General features: G+C 32.2%; 1 protein-coding gene across 5 annotated transcripts in view; it reads left to right on the forward strand.

Annotated features, from left to right (window-relative positions):
* Positions 1 to 25,848, forward strand: part of axo (axotactin) — a 203,314-nt gene that overhangs the window by 164,074 nt on the left and 13,392 nt on the right. For 4 of the 5 annotated variants that reach the window (XM_065505190.1, XM_065505192.1, XM_065505191.1 and 1 more), the window contains exons 16-20: positions 2,506 to 3,117; positions 5,957 to 6,138; positions 9,698 to 9,985; positions 10,091 to 10,430; positions 10,501 to 10,649. In XM_065505190.1, the coding sequence (XP_065361262.1) occupies positions 2,506 to 3,117; positions 5,957 to 6,138; positions 9,698 to 9,985; positions 10,091 to 10,430; positions 10,501 to 10,649 (1,571 nt within the window). Of the gene's footprint in view, positions 1 to 2,505; positions 3,118 to 5,956; positions 6,139 to 9,697; positions 9,986 to 10,090; positions 10,431 to 10,500; positions 10,650 to 17,824; positions 18,537 to 25,848 lie in introns of those variants that run through there. The other variant, XM_065505193.1, reaches the window with a different exon arrangement.

Here is a 25,848-nt window from a genome sequence, read left to right on the forward strand (position 1 = left end):
AGCATGTGAGTGTGGGATTGCATCCATATGCATTGTGTATGGACTCCTTGTGTTTTTACAGATGAGGGTATTAAGTTAGCAGTAAATAGATATGTTATTTGGAAAGATTTCAAACAAAAAAGTCACAGTTTGGTGTGGAGTTTGATCTGGCGGCGTCATCAGTCCATACTTCTTTGAGAACGACTTTGGCAAGGCCATCACCATCTACGGCGAGCAGTATAAGTCATGATTACCAACTTAATTTGGACTGAATTTGATGATATGCACACCAAAGACATCTGGTTTCAACATGACGGCACTACATGTCACATTGGACATTCTACAAGAACGATTTAATGGCTTGGTCATCTCACGTGGAGATGATGTGAACTAGCCACCGAGATTTGATCCCGTTAGACTCTTTCTTGTGGGGTGATCTTAAGTCGTGGGTCCAACGACATCTGGTTTCAACATGACGGCACTACATGTTACATTGGTTATTCTACAAGAGCAATTTAATGACTTGGATATCTCATGTGGAGATGATGTGAACTAGCCACCGAGATCGTGGGATTTATCCCTTTAGACTCTTTCTTGTGGGATTCTCTTAAGTCGTAGGTCTATGCGAATAAGCCACAAACCCTTGCGGCCGTCAAAGACAACATAATACATGCCATCGGTGAAATTCAGTCTGATTTATACGCCAGACCTATGGAAGCCTCGACGGACTTATGCACAATGCTATATTCCATACAGAAAGGCTTTGTAAACAAGCCACTTGTCAAACATCTCACTTGCTTCCATTCAAAACTGATCCCATTGTGATACCCAAGGAGTAAACAGCAGGCTATTTATAATACTTCCGTTGCTTCCGAGTTAAACCAATTAGATTCCCTGATGAAGTAGCAGATTCGTATAAGATTCATCCTTGATATCTTATTCAAGCATGATAGGAATGTGGTTCCGAGGATGCGTTCCCTAGGTTTGTCCGAGCCGGGCAATGGCAGAAAAGGTCCTCTTATTGATTATGACAGCTTCTACAGTAGTCATTGTACCGTAGGCCTAGTCTTCTAGCATGTGTCCCAATTAAGCAGTGTCCTGTAGTAAAGGAGACAATTATCTTCAGTTGGTCACTACTGAATTCCATAAGAAGATTCGTCCTGCTGGAATCATATACGGGCAAGGTCGACCTCGTTGAAACACAGGAAGGTTCATTGGTCCATCTGTTTTGTGCAGTCTCATATAGTTTCTGCTGTACAGCCCTCGTGCATTTAACAAGGGAAATACCTGAAAAAGGGTCGATCAACTTCTCATTCATCATTGCATCTCTTTTGGTCCCAAACACTTTGTTTTATTAAAAGACATGAAGTGCTTAACGATAGATATTAAGATTGAATGGAGAGACAATATTGATGACAGAATTAAGAAAACTCACTCAGCTCCAGAATCATGTCTGAAACTTAATAAATGCCCTAAACTATTCCAGTGATGATATAGGAAAGATGAACGGGCTATTGAAGTATAAGAATGATAATGAATTAACTTGCGATCCTATAAATATATATATATTCCGGGACAATATTCGCCTCTATATCTATTAAAATTTTCGGGCTTGTATTATGTAAAAATATATTGAATAAAATCCTAAAAATATAGCTGTTGAAAATCTGCGAAATCGGTTCTGTGAATCGGTCTGCTTTATGAGCCATAAAATGGTTTCCCTAAATAATAAACAGCAGATACCGATCTGCAAGTCTGATTTTAGTTTTTCGACATTTCTCACTTAATTTCTTACACTGCTGCTGCCATTATTTCCCCCATAATTGTTATACATATTTACGTACTTATGTTACAAGTCAACATTGTACTACATATTTGAATTGAAACCATAATGGCAAAACCACAGTCCACGTACACGCAACATACGTATAAGTATATGGGATATTTAAGAAACTTATGGGGGGATAAAAATTATGTTGGCCTTAAATCTTGGGTAATACTTACAATAATCTAAGTCGTTAAATAAATTTCCCTGGATTAGATTAAACCAATTGAGTAAATTAAAATATAAAATCTATGCCTTAAACTAAATATTGTAGGATTTGATAAATATATCTAAATCTCACTAAATATAGCCCACCTCTGTCACTATCCCTAAACATACAGTTGGTCAACCACATGCATAAGTACTAGCAAAGAAAATTAACAAATGTTAATCGGATAAAAATGGCAATATACCCAAGAGCATTTCTTTGAACTTTGATTCAAAATGCCACCACCCACTGACATAAGTAATTTTTGAATATTTTTGTAAATTGAATTTTCCAGCAAGGAAATCCTAAATAAACTATTTACTCGTAAATATATACCAAAAGATTTGCTATAACAAGTCTGAAAGGAAGCACATGGCGTAAAGGAAATATTAAAAGTACTATTTACATACATATAAGTTATTTGATTTTAAAAAGAAGTACATATATTTAAAGAAAATATTATTAATGTTTATATTACTACAATCCATTACAGCTATTGATGGTGTTTTACCCAATTGTCAAATCAAATGTGATGCTGAACCCTGTAAAAATGGTGGTATTTGTCGAGAGAATTTCGCCAATCAAGAATCCACCTGCGACTGTGAACACACCAGTTTCTTGGGAGAGTTTTGTATGGAAGAAAAGGGAGCCGACTTTAGTGGTGAATCAACGCTGCAGCGTAAATTCGAATTAGCGGGAAAAGTCGATTATGTCCGCCTACAATTGGCCTTCTCTTCGTTGGATCTTAGGCGTGCCAATCGTGTTATGCTTTTACTGCAAACAGCAGCCGATCGCAGTTATTATCTTATGATCGCCATTAACGCAGATGGCTATCTGCTGTTCGAGGAAGATCGTGAGGGTCCAGCTGTGGGTGCTCGCATCGATAGAAATTTCTTGAATAATGCCCGCCACTCTATTTACTATCAGCGTAACTTCACTGAAGCAACACTTTATATTGACCGCGAACAAGTGCCATTGGCGGCAATTAGTGCTAGAGCTTTAACACCATCCGCAGAAATGAGTGCTAATCGTGTGCAAATCGGTGGCATTAATACAACAGATTCACGGTTTGCTGTGTTTAAAAGTTATAGCGGTTGTTTATCAAGTGAGTATATATGAGCACATGCAATGAACGAGGGGAAACATTTATGTATAGATTTCATATATTACAAGGCATTTGATTAGGAGCAGAATTTTTTTTATATGAACTAGAACTGAACTAGAACTGAACTAGAACTGAACTAGAACTGAACTAGAACTGAACTAGAACTGAACTAGAACTGAACTAGAACTGAACTAGAACTGAACTAGAACTGAACTAGAACTGAACTAGAACTGAACTAGAACTGAACTAGAACTGAACTAGAACTGAACTAGAACTGAACTAGAACTGAACTAGAACTGAACTAGAACTGAACTAGAACTGAACTAGAACTGAACTAGAACTGAACTAGAACTGAACTAGAACTGAACTAGAACTGAACTAGAACTGAACTAGAACTGAACTAGAACTGAACAAGAACTGAACTAGAACTGAACTAGAACTGAACTAGAACTGAACTAGAACTGAACTAGAACTGAACTAGAACTGAACTAGAACTGAACTAGAACTGAACTAGAACTGAACTAGAACTGAACTAGAACTGAACTAGAACTGAACTAGAACTGAACTAGAACTGAACTAGAACTGAACTAGAACTGAACTAGAACTGAACTAGAACTGAACTAGAACTGAACTAGAACTGAACTAGAACTGAACTAGAACTGAACTAGAACTGAACTAGAACTGAACTAGAACTGAACTAGAACTGAACTAGAACTGAACTAGAACTGAACTAGAACTGAACTAGAACTGAACTAGAACTGAACTAGAACTGAACTAGAACTGAACTAGAACTGAACTAGAACTGAACTAGAACTGAACTAGAACTGAACTAGAACTGAACTAGAACTGAACTAGAACTGAACTAGAACTGAACTAGAACTGAACTAGAACTGAACTAGAACTGAACTAGAACTGAACTAGAACTGAACTAGAACTGAACTAGAACTGAACTAGAACTGAACTAGAACTGAACTAGAACTGAACTAGAACTGAACTGAACTAGAACTGAACTAGAACTGAACTAGAACTGAACTAGAACTGAACTAGAACTGAACTAGAACTGAACTAGAACTGAACTAGAACTGAACTAGAACTGAACTAGAACTGAACTAGAACTGAACTAGAACTGAACTAGAACTGAACTAGAACTGAACTAGAACTGAACTAGAACTGAACTAGAACTGAACTAGAACTGAACTAGAACTGAACTAGAACTGAACTAGAACTGAACTAGAACTGAACTAGAACTGAACTAGAACTGAACTAGAACTGAACTAGAACTGAACTAGAACTGAACTAGAACTGAACTAGAACTGAACTAGAACTGAACTAGAACTGAACTAGAACTGAACTAGAACTGAACTAGAACTGAACTAGAACTGAACTAGAACTGAACTAGAACTGAACTAGAACTGAACTAGAACTGAACTAGAACTGAACTAGAACTGAACTAGAACTGAACTAGAACTGAACTAGAACTGAACTAGAACTGAACTAGAACTGAACTAGAACTGAACTAGAACTGAACTAGAACTGAACTAGAACTGAACTAGAACTGAACTAGAACTGAACTAGAACTGAACTAGAACTGAACTAGAACTGAACTAGAACTGAACTAGAACTGAACTAGAACTGAACTAGAACTGAACTAGAACTGAACTAGAACTGAACTAGAACTGAACTAGAACTGAACTAGAACTGAACTAGAACTGAACTAGAACTGAACTAGAACTGAATTAGAACTGAACTAGAACTGAACTAGAACTGAACTAGAACTGAACTAGAACTGAACTAGAACTGAACTAGAACTGAACTAGAACTGAACTAGAACTGAACTAGAACTGAACTAGAACTGAACTAGAACTGAACTAGAACTGAACTAGAACTGAACTAGAACTGAAGAACAACCTTATTCATTTATCTTACAGTATACCATCGCATATATGCACATATAAACCTTATGTATGTCTACATCAGTAGTTGTATCAGCAGCAATAGCAATATGGCCTAATGCAAAAAGCTTATATAGTTTTGTAGTACATAAATCCTTTGAACATGTCGTCCCTATCCCTATCAATATGGCTATGGACACTATGGTTTAGTAAAGTTGTTAAGTGTTTTTATGTATGGTCTTCTGTTTAGTTTTTAACGCCGAAAAATAGACAAAAATAAAATACAAATTTTTTTTTGTTTGGGCTAGAAAACACAGATACTCATACATACGCGTGCTTATACACACAAGCTTAGCCATCGATATGAAGTTCAATAAATTTTAGCGAAACGGCTATTAATTCTTTAAGCTTCGCCAAGTTTTTGAAATGGGTTAAAATAGTAATATTTAGGAGTCTTGCTAGAAAAGTAAAGTTACAACAAAAAAAAGTGGGATATTTATTGGTTTTATTTTTACGATTTTTTTTTTAAACAAATTTAGCAACAATTGGAAATAATAATTTAAAGGATTTTTTTTATATAAGATATAGGTTCATTGACTTAGTTATTAGAAAACTCAGCAAGTATATAGATTGATATGTTTTGGTATAAATAGCTGGTTTATAAAGAAAAAAAGAAGCTATAATGTTAAAGGCCTAAAATTTATATATAATAAACAATGTGAATTGTTCAAATATTTGATGACATAAGGCTGACCACTCAACAAATCGATATTAAAGTTCCTTTGAACAAATTCTTGAGATTATTTGCTCCTACCAAAGTCATGTTAGAACAAATAATTAGAATAGTGGTTACATAAGTAGATCGATCATTGGGCTTTTTCTCTATGGGCTGCTTTATAATTCTCTATTAAGAACGAATTTCATTGATTACTTTTCATTATTTTCAGACATTTACATTCAAGTGAATCATTACATTATGAAACCTTTAGAGGAGTACATGTTCTTTACCAAATCTGGAGCTGACAACATCACCGTTATTAATCCTCAAGGCGTGCGTAGTGCCCAGTGTGTGGCTAAATTTGATATAACAGAACAACCTTCACAAGAGCCCATGGTTAATGTTAGTTTGGTAAGTAAATTTGTCGTTTTTTGTTATAAAGTTATCAGAATTGGACATGACAAAAATGTCAATATTTTTTGGAATACATCGTTGCTTAACTCTTTCAGCCACGCTTTTTTGTGTATAAGTTTAAAATCAAAACAATTGCATTTTTACCTTAATCAAGATTAGTTTATTATAAAAAGAAAGAAAAAACAAGTAAAAGAGCTATATTCGGATGTGCCGAATCTTATATACCCTTCACCAAATTATACTTTAAAATAATTTTTTTTAGGTAAACAAAATTTATTTATTTTTTTAATTGTTTTTCAAAATTGTTTTTTAATTTTTTTTAAAAAAAGTTTTTTTCAAATTTTTTTTTAAATTTTTTTAAAAAAATTTTTTAAAATTTTTTTTTTGGAAAAAAAATTTATGACAAAAAAAATTTTTTTATGAAAAAAAAATTCGGGTCAAAAAATATTTTTCCCGATTTTGACCCATTGTAGGTCCAACTTATCTTATCTACATCGTTGCAATGGACTTTGAAATATCTATCATTAGATATCCATATTGTCTATATTAATGACTTAGTAATCCAGATATAGATCAAAAATCGAGGTTGTCCCGGTTTTTTGCTCATATCTCCGTTATTTATGGACCGATTTTGCTGATTTTAAATAGCAAACTTCTCGAAAGCATGTCTGACAGAATTATTGAAGATTTGGATCCCGAAGATATCTGGGGTCTTCAGAAAATTGATTTCAACAGACAGACGGACATGGCTTAATCGACTCCGCTATCTATAAGGATCTAGAATATATATACTTTATAGGGTCGGAAATGAAAAATGTAGAAATTACAAACGGAATGACAAACTTATATATACCCTTCTCACGAAAGTGAAGGGTATAATAAATAAAAACATAAAAAGCACCCAATGTTTTTTGTGGAGTGAGGTGGTTAGTTTACTAACCATCGTGGAGGTTGGCATTAAAAATAATTATAATCAAAATTTTCGTTTCGTATAATTTTTTTTGAAATCGAATACATAAACGATGACTTCAAAAAATATAATTGTTTAGAAAAATGCCAATAGATGTCAATAAACTATGTTTTAAACACTATAAAAAAGGTGGTTAGTAAAGTGACCACTAAATCGCGAAGAGTTAAAGAGTTTCAAGACAATTTCTTTTCATCATGAGATAATAATGTCGAATTACATCAATATAATGATGTCATAATCATCTCATGATGACAAACTATTTTCAGTTTCAAGGTGTCTACATGTGACCAGAGCAGAACTTCGAACAAATTAATTCAGAATTTCAGCAATTCATTCCATATAACCATAATTGAAATAAACTGTCTAAAGCCATTATGTAATTGATTTGAATTGAAGTAAAATTTAATCATTAAATACACTTGTAAAGCTATGTTGTAATAAATTTGAATCAGAACTCTAAAAAAATTTAATTCTCAACGGAATTAGTTCAAGACATTAGAAATACAAAGGAGTTAATCCCTTGAATTTATTCGTAACTAGCTGACCCGACAGATGTTGTCCTGTCCAAGTTATTAGCGATTTTAGATATTGTGAGTTTTTATATAAAAAATCGAGTTTTGGTTAGAAATATGAGTGATCACAGATCTAGCTCCTTTTCTTGATTAAGCGCTTATTGGCCAAGTTATTAGCGATTTTAGATATTTTGAATTTTTATAAAAAAATAAAAAATCGAATTTTGGTCAGAAATATGAGTTATCACTGATCGAGCTCTTTTTCTTGATTAAACGCTTATTGGCCAAGTTATTAGCGAATTTATATATTTTGTGTTTTTATATAAAAAATCGATTTTTGGTCAGAAATATGAGTGATCACAGATCTAGCTCCTTTTCTTGATTAAGCGCTTATTGGCCAAGTTATTACCGATTTTAGATATTTTGAATTTTTATATAAAAAATAGATTTTTGGTCAGAAATATGAGTGATCACAGATCGAGCTCATTTTCAGAATTAAACGCTTATTGGCCAAGTTATTACCGATTTTAGATATTTTGAGTTTTTATATAAAAAAATCGATTTTTGATCAGAAATATGAGTGATCACAGATCGAGCTCCTTTTCTTGATTAAACGCTTATTAGCCAAGTTATTACCGATTTTAGATATTTTGAGTTTTTATATAAAAAAATCGATTTTTGATCAGAAATATGAGTGATCACAGATCGAGCTCTTTTTCAGAATTAAACGCTTATTGCCCAAGTTATTAGCGAATTTAGATATTTTGAGTTTTTATATAAAAAATCGATTTTTGGTCAGAAATTTCAGTGATCACAGATCGAGCTCTTTTTCTTGATTAAACGCTTATTGGCCAAGTTATTATCGATTTAAGCTATTGTGAATTTTTATATCAGTATGTATTTTGCAGATGTATTTAGTATATGTATATATTAGTGGACAGTTTTTATTTATGTAAAAACTTTTGCGAACTATATATTGCGAACATTAAAAAAAAATAGTTAAATCGGTCCAGGCGTCCTGCAATTTTAAATATATCGAACAAAAATTGGTGTGGACAATTATTATTTCAGTAAAAACTAAAATTAGATTACTATGATCATTTAAACAAAAAAATTAGCCAAATCGTAGCCGTTTTCGAAAAAAGTGGGCGTAAAAGTAGGCGTGGTAAATTTTTTCATTCCGTAAAAACCTAAGTTGGGCTATGACCAACATTTTAAAAAAAAATTTCTCTAAATCGGTCCGGCCGTTCTCTACTGATGCAATTACCAATGAACGATATTTGATTTTTATTTATATAGATAGATGAATTCTTTAACGGAATTATTATTATTATTTAATTCCTGTAGTTCCTAGGTGGATCATAGGGCCCTGCTGCTAATCCCTCAGCTTCAACCAGTCTCCTCCATGTATAGTAGGTCTTCCTTTCCTTGTGCTGCCCTGGGGGTTCCAATCAAGCACCATTCGAGTGATATTTTCTGGGGGCTTCCTCAACTTGTGCCCAATCCAATTCCATTTACGTCGTCGAATTTCGGTTTTTTGATCTGCCTCAGACACCGGTTGTGCATTTATTTGCATTTACGTGCCATGTTTCGCACCCATAGAAATGAATGCAGACCGACAAACTTTATTCAGGATTCCAAACGATGATCTGCCTTTTGGGATGCGGAATCTTATATTATTACTTGATCCACCATTGCTGGAAATAATACTTCAAAAGTGGCAGAAAGTGGCGACGACTTTTACTGGTTTCTTTCGCTCAGAAAGAGAAAATTTAATTTGATTAAATTGACCCTTGACCTTTGGTTCAGAACGATATGACACAATAAAATGATTTCAATTTAAGTAAAGTTTATGCAATTTAATGTCTCTACCTTGACCGGTTTATATTTATAGCAAAACTTTTAAATGTCATCAAATAAATATCAGTTTACATTTACTGACCAATTTCTCTGATGCAAAGCATTTAATATTGAAAACACATATTGTATATGTCTGTATCCTTTTGTACACACATGTCATTGATTAAATTTCTGTTTTCTTTTTTTTAACTCTATTTGCAACATAAACCTACAGAGTGCCGAAAACTGGGTAGAAGAGCCACCGCAGCGTATACCGTATGCGGCCAAATATGTGTACGATGAATCAACAAAGGAAGACTCAACCCAAGTGGTTTTCATAACTCTTACATCTCTGTTTGTCATCATTGTTATTTGCTGCCTACTCGAAGTCTATCGTAGTCATTTAGCATACAAACGACGCATTGAACGTGAAACAGATGAAGATATCATTTGGTCAAAGGAACAGGCCACCAAAATGCATGAGTCGCCGGGCGTAGCTGGGCAGCCGTATGTTTACAAAGCGGTAAGATTATTTACACACTTACATATTAAGCGAAAACAAACAAACAAACAGCTCTTATTGAAATTGCTTTTTACATTTTCTGTTTCTGTAAAACCATATTAACAGTTGCCCGTTGATGAGAAGAAACCTGGCAATGGTGCACCTTTGGTGGGCATACTCAAGAATGGCAATAGTGCCAGCAATGGCAGCATCAAACGTAATGGTGAAGTTCCATTGGGACAAATTGATACACGCATTGAGGAGGAAGATGAAGAGGAACAGGAACAGGAACAGGAGAATGTAGAGAAACCACAAGAATCCACAGAAACCAAAGATGTTCAAAAGCAAAATAATCTCGAAGTAACTAAACTAGAGCAAACCAAAGCCAAAGATGAAGAAGACACAAATAAAAAGCCCACCAATAATATAGACACTGATAAAACTGTCAGCTCATCACCTGATAATGGTAAGAAAAATCATGTGCATATAAACATATCAAAAATGTTGGTTAAATTTAATTAATTTTATAAATGTAGATCTCCCCACCAAAGAATCTGCTGACGTCACAGATTCGCCAGCTAATAAATCTCAAGATGTTAATCCCTCCCCAGCAGCTGCTGTAACGGATGTTAAAGAGAATGGTTTAAATACTTCCGCTACGTCTACGACATTAGATCAATCAACGGTAAGCATTACAACTTCTTTATCCTCATTTGATGACATTGCATCCCTTAACAAATCGGCTCCCATCTGCACGATGAGTGAAGAATCGCTTTATTTTAATTAATTATTTATATATTTAAATATGAAACATTTAAGCAACATTAATGATTGATATTAATGTTGTTTTTAATTATTATGTTGTAAATCATATTTTTTGGGCATATTAATTAATGTATGTTTAGTTTTTAAGTTTTGTTGCTTGTTTAAAATGATTTTTTTTTTTTGTTTATTTTATGTTATTTTACTAAAAATCGAATTATTACATATTTACACTAAGTGGTAACTTGAATAAGGATGAAAAATATACAAAAAAAATAAACAAAAGAGATAAGAAATACCCTTGAGTTGAACTCGATCTATAATAATCCTTACCTAATAAGCAATAAATTAAAACATATTGTTATGTTTTTACCTTTTAAAAACGGTGGTTTACGTTCTTTAATTATTTTCATTGCACATTAAAGCAGTTTGGTAGTTTAAAATTGTGACAACTCTTTATTTATTCAAAATTACACAACAACAGTTTAAATAGTCACTCTGTGTTTCTATACAAATACACAGGAATACACACACTTAATTTACACACATTATAATGTACAAGAATACACTGGTAATGCAGTTGATGTTTATTCTAAACTGACTGACTGCAATCTTCAGCCACCATTTATATACCAGTGCCATCTTCTAGGAGTTTCATGAATTATCTATTTAACGGACAAAACAAGAATCTTATATTTCTAGAGTTTGTTTATAAACATTATGAATGTTGCAAGCAGGCGTTACTGACCGTTAAATTGAAATTGAATGTGCAATTTCGTTACAATATAATTAGTTTTTGGAGTTCGCTAATCGATCATGTGTTTGATTGTACAGCATCTTTGATATTTTTTCATGCTTCAAAACTTTTTTTGTTTCCATTATTTTTTGGTTTATTTTGACACCGTTTCAAAAAAAATCTGCCGCTCTAGTTAGACATTCTCTTTAAAACAATAAGAGTCATTTTTCAAATTACAATGCAACTGATTGGTGTGGCTTACGATCAGTGGTGGTGGCTGTTGCTTTATTGCTATTTTAGTTTTCTGTTGCTTCTCTCACTGTCACAAATGTGATATTATGAGTGTTGGCCCCTCACTGCTTTAAAAGCTTCCAGAAACGCAAATTCTTGTCTATCATGGTTTTGTATCGCTCACCAGTAGGATATCCTGGAATTGAAAAATCCGGGACTGGTTTTCGGAATTTTATAAATGTTAATTTATGGAGATTTCCGGATTTTTGTTTCATATTTTGTTATTGTATTGGGTTTACGACTTAAAAATGGGGGATTTTTTCAAATTTTTAACATTTATTTTGAAACATTTGTACAATATAAATTTTGTCAAAGCATTGGCCATTATTAGCTATGACCTTTTCCCATCATTCTGGCATCAAATAGATTCCAAGCCAAAAGAAGTGCTCATTTTTTGAGGCCAAGATCGAATCCAGCCAATATCGGATACTCTTTTCCAAAGTGAAGCGTATCCCAGAGAGAGCGTTCCTCATCGATCGAAACAAATAGTGAATAAATAGAGGCAAAACTTTCAAACGTATCAGTTCTTTTGTACATGACCAAATGTGCACCGATTGAGCTAGAAGTTAAACGTCGAAATTGGTTTTGGATTGGCCATATTCGTAGGCCATGTTATGAAATCAACAGAGAGGCACTCGATTGGAATCTATTGTTAATCGATATGTTCATTTATCATCAATTTATTGATATAAAGAAAAGGAAATATATATATGTCCTTTTGATTACAATGAGACTGTCTGATAGCTGGTACAAAGTAGTCAACGCATTGGATTCACAGACACCTTACTAGCAACATAACTGGTTAATTGATCAGCTACATAACTAGTTATTTAACGGTACGGGTGCTAATTGACTTCAAATAGTCAGTTAAAGAGACATATTATAGACAGTCCAATAACCGATTGCTTGTAAACAAACCTTCCTCCGACAACTATCCAATAGATTACTTCTGGTGGGTAAAATATTGACAGAGAGTTGATAGTTAAGAGTGTAACAACCTCAATTCTTATCAAGACAGACTGATTTGAGTTTAATTTGCATAAAATCTAAGGACTTTTAGACCAGAAATGAAATTAACGGTTTTTAAATTTTACGGATTTTTTTACAAATACATATGGGGGATTTCGCGTCAAGTGAACCAACTTTTAAAATCGATGTCGAAAAAAAATTTAAAATGGCCCTTTTTAATAAAAGTTAGATTTTGCAAAAAAAAAGTAAAAAATTGTATATTTTGAGTTACAAAACATATATTTTGATAGATATCCCACTCGCATCCCATTAAGCGACTAAACAGGTCTTCAAGGAAAATATCTGAGCTTTCGAAAAAAAATCAACAAAGTTTTTGATTTTGCAAAAAAAGTAAAAAAATTCCATGTTTTGAGTTATAAAACATTTTTTTTTGATAGATATCGAACTCGCATCCCACTAAGCGACCAAATAGGTCCACAAGGAAAATATCTAAGCTTTATTTTATGAAAAAAAAATGGCCCACTCTAAAAATTGTGTCTGAATTACTATCCAACAGGTCAAACCTTGGTGCAAATTTCATCCCGATCGGAAGACATCGATTTTAAAAGTTGGTTCACTTGACATGAAATTCCCCATATGTAAATTTGTGTATGATTTATAAAGATTTATTACAAATTTATAGACTGAATGATTATCTTGCCTTAAATTTCACCTTATTCAAGTTAAACATAGTGTGTAAATATTATTTATTTTATTTTTGTTTCCCCCCCCCCCAAAATATTTAAAAATGTAATTTATTAAGTGCCATAAATGTAAATGTAAATATGTTTATGTAATTATACATGTATGTATGTATATATTTAGGTATCTGTGAATGCATGTATTTGTAAATGTTTGAACTATTACACACACAAAATAAAAGCATGTTATCTAACATTTAATTTTGTAAATATTTTCACCATTTTCCAAAGTATTTATTTATGTGCGTTTGTATGTTTTTACAACAATTATAATTACAATATTCTAATATTTAATATAAATTATAGTGATTGCTGACATGTGTTTGAATACAAGTCAAGTGTATTATTTGGAAAAACTTTTCAAATTACTAGTAATAATAATGTGTGTGTGTTTAACAAAAAGTGGTTGTTAGTTAGTTCAATAGGCATTATTAATGTTATTTTAAATAAAATAAAATATTTGGAAAAGCAAAATTACAAATTTTGTTAGCAGTTGCAGAGACACAAAATGTATGTAATACTAGACGACCCGGTTTGTTTCGCCAATCTAATCGCAATTTAAAATTGTTTAATAATGGAAATTTGATATAGTCATTTAAGGATATAGCATTATATGATTTTACCAACGATTTTAATTATAATATCCTACGCTAAATCGGTAGTCTGAATCATACATTAATATTTACGGTAGTTATAAATTTAAATACTTTTTGTAGACCATATAAGCTTAGTAGTACCATTAGAAGAAAGAAAAAGTACTATTAAGTCTCCCTTTGTGAATTCTCACTCATTTAGGATAACATGTCTCCAGTTGCATGTTTATTGGTTCATTGTAATGTGGATTATAGCTCATTGATGAGCTATCATTACTATAAAGACAAAGTATCATAAAGATCAACATTTTACATTCTCACTCAACATTTTACATTCATGAATGCTTAATTTTATATTTCTAGGTTCATTATTATAGGAAATTCAAAAAGTACCATTAAGACGAAGAAAGGATTCACATTTTGGGGATTCTAACTCATTCAGGAATAGTACTATTAATTATCCATTTTGAATTTTCATTCACTCGAAACTATAATTACACAATTTCATGTTTATTATAAAAAATTAAAAAGGTACTATTAGTAGGAAAAAAAGTTCCTGTAAGTTCCTTTACTGTAGATTCTAACTCAGTAAGGATCATGTGAGTTTAATTTATTGAGTCTAGATTCATTATTATAGACAGAAGTACCATTAGTTCTCCTTTTTTGGTACCATAATACTATTAAGACCCCTATCTTTTTTCTTTCTTTATTCAAAAGCATATCAGCCAACTATTATGTTTATAACATAATTAATTTAATGTATTAAAAAAATACACTTATAAGAAAAAGTACCAATTTTCCATATCCCTCTTTCCATATCTCCCGTCAAGTTTGAAATTTTAAAGTACTCCATTTTGGCAAACATTTTTGTGATACAGATATGTCTTTAATGACTCAAATTTGTATTCATGTGCTTAAAATATTTGGTGAAAAACTTAAAAATACGGGATTCACAACTGATGGCGTATCTTTTGAAAGCAGCTTTTGTTTTTAATAATTTATATGTCATTCTGAAGGGCACATATCTGACATTAATTCTCACTTAGTTACTGAACATTATACTTTGTAAACAACAACGTTTTTTTTGTTTCGAAAATGTCGAATTTTGTGCCAACAAAGCGTCACATGCAGAAAGTTTTGCTTTAATTTGAAAAAAGTGACGCTGAAGCACACCGCTTGCTCACCGAAGCCTATGGTGAATGTGTTCAATCGATTCCAACGTGCTAGAGATGGTTTGTTCGGTTCAGAAGTGGTGATTTCGACACGGAAGACAAAGATCGCCCAGGACAGCCAAAAAAGTTTGAAGACAAAGAATTGAAGGCATTACCCCAAGAAGATTTTTGTCAAACTCAACAAGAGCATTCAAAATCATTGGGAGCTACTCAAGCAGCAATTTCTAAACGTTTGCGAGTATCAGGATTCAAATAAAAGTAGGGAAATTGGGTACCATGCGAATTGAAGACCGTGCACTATTTTTTGTTTCGATGCAGATCGGTCTCTCTGGGATGCCCTTTCCTTTGGAACAGAGTATCCGAAATTGGTTTGATTCGTTCTTGGCGCGCGGAAGCTAAAATTTTGGAAACAAAAATCCCGCAAAAAAAATATTTTACTGCCTCACGATCAACAGAGATCGAAAAGAAAATTTAAAAAAAAAAAAAGTTTGCGTTTCTTTCAGCCATTTTCCAACCAATTTTCAAAAGATTTCTTTATTTAAAAGGTAAAACATGTATTTTATTTAAATAAAAGGAACAATTTGAAAAACATTTGTAATACAACATATTTATGATTTTTTAAAGTTGTAACTTTGAAAATATCGTTGTTAAGTTTTTCTTAATTAATTTGCCACGTAATAAACATAAGGTAGACAGACATGTTATATTTCAACGGATAGAGGATTTTATCTACTTTTCAATAATGTATATAGCTTTTGATAATTAAAAAATTCATGGAATACTTTTTTGAAAAATATGACAAAAATGCTTTTTATTGAGTTTTTGCATAGATACAAATTTTTCAAATTGAAATAAAATTTTTATTTATAAATATTTTTTAATGAAATTTTACACTTATATAGATATTTTTATCGAAAATGGAAAAATAAAAACAAATTTTGCAATTTGTAATCAGGAATTCCGCAATTCCCAAAAAAGTATTGAAAAATTTCAAAAATGGTATATTTTCGTTTTTTTGCTATAATATCAATACCAGGGGCGGGATTATCGGAACCCTTTACAAAATAATTAAGAACATATTGGGCCATCTAAAATGGGTTACTATATTTTGATATCGACTATCCGATTTCAGAATTTTTGCCCTAAAGTTGAATTTTACAGAAAAAATAGGCGTTTTTTGAATGGACCTGGTCCCCTCAGTATCAAAAATTATATTTTTTTTTCATTTACAATATTTGATGTAAAGTTAGGTTTTCAAAAAGTACAAATTCATTATACATCCTTTTAGAAATTTTTTAGATAACTTAAAAAGAATAAAAGTACTTTTTTCTCAAAAAAATAGCGAAAAATCGCTTTTTTAATTTTTTTAAATTCAAATGCATGTAACTTTGGACTTAGTCATGATTTTTAAACCATTCATTCTTTGATATATAGATCTGTTGTTAATCCTATAAAAGAAAAATAGAGAAAATCTGGATATATTTGGAACCGCGGTCATCAAAAAACTGGAGAAGGGTGGGTAAAAATGTTGAAAATTGAATTTTCAAATGCGAATATCTCCTAAGGTATAAGAGAAATCGGAAAACAAACGAATAAATAGGATCATTTTTAAAATTTACCATACCCGTGGTGTCCTACTTTGGGACCTCTGGTCCAAATTCTAAACTTAAACTCGACAGCACTTCCCCTTTGCGCATGTGAAATTTCATTGAAATCGGACTGAGGGTTTTTACCTCTAAATGGTTCGAGTTCCCAAAAGGTACCAAATTTGTATTTGGACTATTTGTTTAAAATATACTTAGGGTGCCAAAAAAGTACCAAAACATAGTTATACCCGTTTTATCCTCTAAATGGTTTGAATTTCCAAAAAGTTCCAAACACTTGTCTGCTATTTTTTTAAGTAGATAAAGATGTGTTTTAAATCTTTCTTGTTTCTGTATTAGTTTAGATGATATAAGGTTACCGAATTTACCCTTCTTAGTGGATCTATATATCATATACAAATGTACTTTTTGGCGTTTGGGCTGGGCGATGATGAATCAGTCAGTCACCCAGTAAAGTTACTCTTTTGATATATATAGATGTATTTTGTATTTTACTGCTAAATATTTGTCAGTATGTTGCTAAAATTAATGAAAAGGAAATAACTTAAAACCTGCCTTTAAATGATGTTTTTGAAAATAGGTTAATACATGTTAAATGTGTATCTTTATCTACAACAATCAAAATGTTTTGTTAGGTTAAGCTCAACACTCAGTAATCTCTGATTCTGATTAAGAAGGTTTAAACTGTCTTTAAATAGCAAATTGATGTTTAAACGACATTTAAACCAAACTTTATTTATAACTACCTAATAATATAATCTCTCATTAAATACTTATTTCCCATTTCTTAAATTTCAATTTAAAGTGCATGCTAAAACATTTAAACGAAATTTAATTATTTTTCAAACATAATTTGCCTGAACTGCCACACAGCATGTAGTATACAACAAATGAATGGTGAAACTAAAGAAACACAACAATATATAAAAATAAATAAATAAATAAACAAAACAATTTAATTAAACGATTCGAGAATTTTATATAAAATTACAGAATAAAACTCCACCCATAACTGATAAAATAGATCGTAAACCATCAATGAAACGACAAGTATCCTGGGGACCACCCACGGTAGCTGAAGCTGATGCAGAAACAGTTAAAGTTAAAAAAGTCTCAAAACAAAATGGTTTCTATAATGGCAATGGTAGTGGAAATAGTGGCAGTAATAATAATGCTAGTGGTGGTAGTGGTGCTGGTAATAATTACATAAGAAGTAACTAATAAAAAATTAACGCAAAACAAAGACAATGAATTTAATAACAAAACAAAAAACACTAGCATTAAATTAAAAAAGAAAATATTAAAAACAAAAACGAATAGTAAATGTAAGTCCCTAAATAACTACATTTTATATTGTCCTACCGAGTTAAAAAACAATTTAGAAATCATGATTTTAACACAACTTTATTAGCAAGACTGATTTTAAAATCTTTTATTACGAATTTTTGCATCTCCTAATACAGCAGGGTTGTATTTTCATTTAACTCAAAATTTCTTCACACTCTATAGGACAATATATATGAACCGCAACTATTTACTCTTTCTGGAATTAAGTTTAAAAAATATTTTTATTTGTAAATATAATTTGTGATATGTTTCTTTTGAGTATTAAAATTAAATAAAAAAAAAACACGAAAATAAAATAAATTTAAAAAAAAGTAATAAATAAACAAATTTAGTTAAGTACTTGTACCAAAAAGAAAACTGTTTTGTTTGTAGGTGAGAAATAGTTTAAAAAATCGTACACTGTAATTACTTTGTTTTTAATAAATGCTTCATGTTGCATGAGGTGTGACTGAAAATGTATTTCGAAATTTAGCAGGTGATAGTGTTTGCAAATACGGACTCTTTTGTTGAAATTTTCCATGACCATTTTGGATTTTTTTTAACAAACACAAACTGCGAAGTTTGTTGCTTATCTGCAGATACAGCCATAGTCTCTGGCGGGAATCGAACCTGCGACCTCAGATTGATAGCCCAGCACTCTACCGTCTAGTCTATCGGAGCGCATGGACTAATGGTATTAAATCACACGATCTTGGGGACCAGTTGTGATCACCGAAACGAGAGAGTACACGACCATGAAATCCCTCATGCTTGTCTGCAGATACACCCAGAGCCTCTGGCAGGAATCGAACCCTCAGATTAATAGTTCAGCACACTATACACTGGTCTTTCGGAGCACACATGGACTGTATAGCGGAATGTGCAACGTCTTATATGTCATTCACATCAATAGCATCCAATTTAGAAAGAAAGATCTCTATTAAATTATCGCGATATTGTAATAATAACAGCCTCATTTTGGGCGAAGTATGGTCTTAATGACACGTGTGGATTCTTTTTTGACACGGAACAAATTTATCAAGGTGAAAATACGCCTCAGCGCTTAGCAGGATATTGCTCGTACTGTCATGACCATAAAACTTTCATTATTTCTTAAATATTGTTTATAAACGTGTTGTTCTCTCTTGTAATACTCCTTTTTTACTAATCCTAAACTGTCAGCTGTCAAATTTCTATACGGTTCTACTGCACAAATTCAACCATTTTTGTATAGGCTTTATCAATTTTCAATAGCAATAATTTTGAATGTATGTAAATCTGAAGAGTTTTTTTTAATTTATTTGTTGAATATAATTTGTTCGGTTGTAACTTTTCCATTTTAACCGGAAATAGCTCTCGGAAAAAAAACACTTCCTGGAAATAACAAACTGCATGACAATCGTATCACCATGGTGAGGAGTATACAAATTAGAATTAGGCTGCATTAGGTTACGACGGCAGCCATACTTCTACCCTGTTCCCGCTGTGATATGAAGGGTGCAAAGCAGCAGATCGATCTGTCTCCGCGCTTTGTTGTCATACTAAACCAATCCGATCCTCTGATGAACAAGACAATTGGCCTGAGATTCATATTTATTAGCTCTTCAATTTAGTTAAGGCTCAGATAGAATATATTGGATACCGTTTCTTCTTCTTTGTACCCGCCAATTCCAAAAATTGTACAAATACAACGTTAGACGCCACTCTTCAAGCTGCTCACTTGGGTCCAACCATAATTTATCCCATTATGATACTTATGGGCCAATAAAGCAGATAAATCAAACCAAGCGCGGTGGTTTGATATCCATGCTAAACTAATAAGTTTCTCTGATGAACAAGCGGAATAACAAACTTATCACAATAGAGAAAGTTACAAAACTACACGCAGAGAAAAAATATAATTGGGCATGGTTACTGTAACCATTTAAATAGTGTTACAAGATTTTTAACAATATTATAGTCACAGTAACCATTTACATGATTGTGGTTAACATAATATGGTTAATTTACGATTCTCATGATTGTATCAACCATATATGTATATGGTTACAGTAAATAAATATATGTTTGTGGCAACCATATTTATGATGAATAATTTTATCATAATATGTTGTTCTCAGATTATGATAAGCTTTAAGCCGATAGCACCATAATATGATAAGTCCTTCATCATATGAATGGTTGTCACAAACATATATTTGTTTACTGTAACCATATATATGATTGCTAAAATCATGTGAATCGTAAATTAGCCATATTATGGTTACCACAATCATGTAAATGGTTACTGTGACTATAATATAAAAAAAAAACTTGTAACAATATTGAAATGGTTACAGTAACCATGCCCAACTATATTTTTTCTCTGCGTGTAGGAGACAGTGAGACAAGCTCCCCCATAAGAAAGAAGATCAAAATCTCTCATCATTGACAACTTTTTCAATCATGAAAAAACGGGAAACATAGTATTTGTTCCCTGAATATGTTAATGCTAGGAATCAACAGAATAGATGAGACACCGTTCCTTTTCCTTTTTAATTGTGATGCAATGGTGCAGTGTCCAGTTATATTGAATACCAGCTACCTTATCTATCAATAAATATTTCTGCAAAATATCCTCTGATATTCGATAATATCAAAGCTTATTTGATAGCAGAGATTAATTCCTTTAGAGTACAGATGGAGTCTAGCAACCTAAACTAGAATATACACTCCCCTTTTTTAATCGTAATGTTTTTATGTCAGTTTCAAAAGAGCTCATCAATTCTGTAACCATAGATGTATCACAATACTGCAGAGACCAAGTACAGGCATACGTGAGCTTATTCTGCTTTATACCAGAATAAATAGCTTTGTGTTAGGAGCAGTATTATGATCATATTCTAGGCCATCTTAACTTTCTTTTAGTCCTAAAAAATACATCTATTGGCTGCATTATAGTACAATATTCAATAAAAATGGAGACATTTTATATGCACCAACTTTTATCATCATACTATTCAGCAGACGTCGAATTACAAGGCTTCCGAAATTACGTCGATAAAGATAAAGATAAGATATATGTATAATGTAGAACGCCCTTCGACGAACTATTCTACTATAACTCTGAATGTAATAACATTGTATTTAATTGGGAGAGAGTAAACTTGTTAACATCCGATTTGAGGGACTCAGATTTTCTTTTTTAAGAGAAGTAACACTCAGGTATTAATGCCTATATATAATCGTGTTACTTTCTTTGGAAACGGGATAGATTTTAGAAGGAAAGGTGGTGAAAGGAGAAGAAATCTTTTTGTATGACAACTCTGTAATTGCCCGTTATGTTTTAAATTAGAAACGGTTGCAGAGCCTCTGGTGGTGAGTAGGCGCATTAACCAAACGTATTGTTTTCAAATCTCGACAATAGACTCGATGGAAAGTTTTTTAATACTTATGAATAAAGCTCGAGAGGCGCCATCGTATGTCGAATTCAAAATTGTATTTGGGGTTTAATAATCTGGGATACATCACAATAAAGCGGAGACTAAGAAATAAGTTGTTTGTTTTAGGAAGATTAGTCCATTTTTTTGATACATCATTTATTATAAAATCGTTTTAATAATTGCATTACACTTCATATATTGCATATCTATTTACTCCCTTATTTAAATGTTTCTCTAGATTTAGACATTAAGGAGATATGCTGTTTCAAAACCCCCAAAAATAAGTACAAATAAGCACAATAGAATAAGATCCAAAGATGATATTTAGGAAATCGTATGATTGCTTTTAAACTAATTATATTGAGCTTATATTTAAAAACAGCCTGTTCCTACTTGCCTCGTGCTCTTTTCTTTTGGCAAATGCTTCTTTTCTCTTCCTCTGCATCTTTCTCTCATTTTCCATCTCTCTGTAGCTCTGTGCGTTTTTATGAGCATGAATGTGTTTAAGCGTAAAACATTTTATTTACACTTGGCCAACATAAAAGTGTTACTTATGATGCAGTCAAGTGTAATTACATGTCACTCATACGCCATAAAGAACGCAATGTGTAACATAAACAAAAACAACAAGCAACTTTTGTTAGTGTAGATGTTGTTGTTATTGTTTTTCTTGTTCTTGTTTTTGCTTTAACACTACAATTTAATGTTTCCCAAAAATGTATATGTGTATGTATAAGAATGTGTTGCATTCCAGCAGTTAAACAAGTAGTCAATGTATCCTTTATAGACAGTAATTGTCATTAATATCTGACCATTTGGCCGAATCCAATTTATATATTTTGGGTCATTCGACTCATATCTGCTCTTTGTAGTGCCGAGATAAGGCAATTTGGTTACTTTATACATCCCAGGTAATCTAGCGATAAGTCAATAATCACTTAAGTGTATCTAAGTAATCTAGAGTGTAGCCACTTTAAACATTTATTTGTATTTTACTGCTTTCTACTGAAGAAATGACGAAGGAAGTTTTGTTCACAATCGGTTACTTATTAGACTATTTATGAGATGTATTATTAACTGAGTACTTGAGGTCAATTAGCACCGGTACATGTTGAAGTAACTAGTTATGTAGCCAATCATGTAACCAGTTTGGTAGTTAGTAAGGTAACTGACTCTATGTAACCGGTATATGAATCCAATGCATTGACTACTTTGGGCCAGATATCAAACTGTATCATTGTAATGAAAAAGGATGAACTCCTGCTTAGGACATGCACGTAGCTAGTAATGTAACTAGTTGTCACCATAAATGATGGGTAAATTCACTAGTTTGGGACTGTATCCTAGAACTGCTGGGATGTAATAATTTAAAAAAAAAACAAACTCTCACTTATACAAATACACATCAGTGCCATGAACAATTTCAATACATACAAACTGTGTATAGACAAGTTCTTGCATATTATTGTAAAAGTTTAAAAACACACTCATACATTGTAAAATTTACTGTACAAACAGGATATCCGCATGTTAAATGTATGAATTCATAATCTGAAATCATAGTTTTTTTATTGCATATTCAATATGCTTTGACGTATGGGCGAATCGCACGGAACTTTTCCCGAACTGAACATCCATTTTGATAAAAAAAAAAATATTATTAGCACATGTTGTTGAGCACTATATCCATTCTTCGACAGCTGTAACTTCAACAATATGGTCGCTATCAACTGTCAATGATCGAAAGTCCTTATTGGAAAACCGTTTATATCCTAAACTCAAATTTGTTATCAAAAACGGACTTATAATTTCCGTTTTCGCCCAAATCGCCATTATGTTTCAAAATCATGAATTTTTCATGATGCATAAACCAGACAAGCAACATTTTACTTATTCATAAACATTAATATCAAATTTGTTAAGAAATGTACACTTCGAATTAAATTTCTATAGGTCATTTTAAACAAACACTTTATGGAAATTATCCTTTTAGAGAGACCTGAAACCAAATAAATATCTATACAATTTTAGCTCTAGAAATGTATTTATACCCTACACCACCATAGTGGGGAGGGTATAAAGCGTTTGTGCAAATGTTTGTAACGCCCAAAAAGTATTAGTCTAACACCCACCTTAAAGTATAACGATCGACTTAGAATCACTCGATTAAACGATGTCCGTCCGTCCGTCTGGCTGGTCGGCTGGCTGTCCATGTAAACTTTGTGCGCAGAGTACAGGTCGCAATTTTGAAGATATTTCGTACAAATTTGGTACATATTATTTTTTGGGCCCAATGACCAAGCCTATTGAAACTGGCTGAAATCGGGCCATTATTTCACCTAGCCCCCATACAATTGTCCTTCCGAAATTGGACTTTATTGGTCATAAATGTTTAATATAAAAATGTATCTCAATAAATTGCGTTCCAAACAAGTTTTATATATACAAAATTCATGTCACCAAATTTTGTTACGATCGGTCCACAATTAGTCATAGCTCCCATATAGACCCGCTTCCGAAAATCACTTTAACGTGCATAAATCGCTTAAAAATGTTGGTATACTCACAAAATTCAACATAGTAAACTTTCATAGAGACATAAATCACACGACCTAATTTCATGGTGATCGGTCCATAATTGGTCATAGCCCCCATATAAGGCCCACTTCCAAAAATCACACAAAATATAAATTATTGAAATTTTAAAAGAAAAATGTTTTTGCTCTTTTACTTAGTGTAGGGTATTAGATGGTCGGGCTTGACCGACCATACTTCCATACTTGTTTTTCTTTATTTTAATTGCTGCCTTATTTTTTACATTTTTCAATAGCCGAATTCATATTCCTTAATACATTTCTTTAAATGTATACCTTGCATAGATTGCGAAATTTTAACAATATATAATATAGCTGAAGAGGATAGTGTGATTTTCTTTTTGGGAAGAGGGTATATTTGCCCACCCCAGAATAATAGTCTAGCTACGCTTATGTTCATTGGTAAATGGGATATGGGCGCACCGGACTTCTATAGGTTGCAACATGTTGTAACGTTTTTACCTTTTAAAAACGGTGGTTTATTTTCTTTAAATAAACTGGATGCTTTTGATTTCAAATAAAAGCAGTTCAGTAGTTTAAAATTGAAACAACTCTTTATTTATTCTAATTTACACAACAAGATTTTAAATAGTCACTATGTGTTTATATACAAATACACGTTTATAATTCACTATAATACACACACATAAATATAATGTACAAGAATGCAAGCAGTCATTACAGACCTAGATTACAGGGTTTCTTGCAAAAATGTTCAGGGGAAAGATTCCATGATGAACTGGGGGATATAGCTAGATATGACCTAGGTAAACTTTTAGGCTTTATTAGGGGAATATGCTGGTAATTTAGGACTCTGAGAATCCCAGTCTATACTTATTTCCTGTCCTTTTCTTTGGACTGGGTTTTTCACTTTAGTTCTCTTTAAATCAGCTGACTTTTTCTCTCCAATTTCTTTTATTCTCTTCACATCTAGTTTACACCTAGTAATATTTCTAAAAGGTATCTCAATGGATCCTATGGGTCTCCGAGTGGAAGTGTACTTTTTGTAGTACACCCCTCTTCAGACCTATTTACTTACTTTATGACAAAAATATTTGTTTTTCATTGATTCCAAGACTTTTCAGTTGCTCTCAACGATATTGTTGCTTGACCTAGTGTATCAAATTATATTTTAAAAATTATTCAAAAATGAATTCATTCCTTTAAAATTGTATTACTTTATAAATAAATATGTACTTGTATTCATGTGTGTCAGTGTTAGTAGCACAACATTTACTATGTTTTAAATATATAAATTTAACACTACCAATATATAGACATGAAAATTAACAATGTGTTATTTTATGTTTTTTTTTACTCTCACTCTCTTTATTTGTTGTTGTTGTTTTTATTTTGTATTCCTTCTTTTATTTTCCTTTGCTTCCTCTTTATCTTTTGTTGTATTTATTCTTACTCTATACATACAACGAAATAAATGGAAATTGTAGAATAATTTTTCTCTTCGTTGCATAAATTTTAATTAAATGTCACTCATACGACACATATGTATACAAAGACGAACGTTGAGGTCACAATGGGACAATCTTTGGCACGTTGCTTCAAGGAGAGATACAAAGATTTTTAAAATAGTTTGAATAAAAATGGAGTAGTAAAAAGTAAGAGTTTATAAAACTTGGATTTTTCTAGTGTCTGCCGACTTGTGTTTGAATGTTAT

This window comes from Calliphora vicina, chromosome 3, assembly GCF_958450345.1.
Source record: "Calliphora vicina chromosome 3, idCalVici1.1, whole genome shotgun sequence".
Lineage (NCBI taxonomy): Eukaryota > Metazoa > Arthropoda > Insecta > Diptera > Calliphoridae > Calliphora > Calliphora vicina.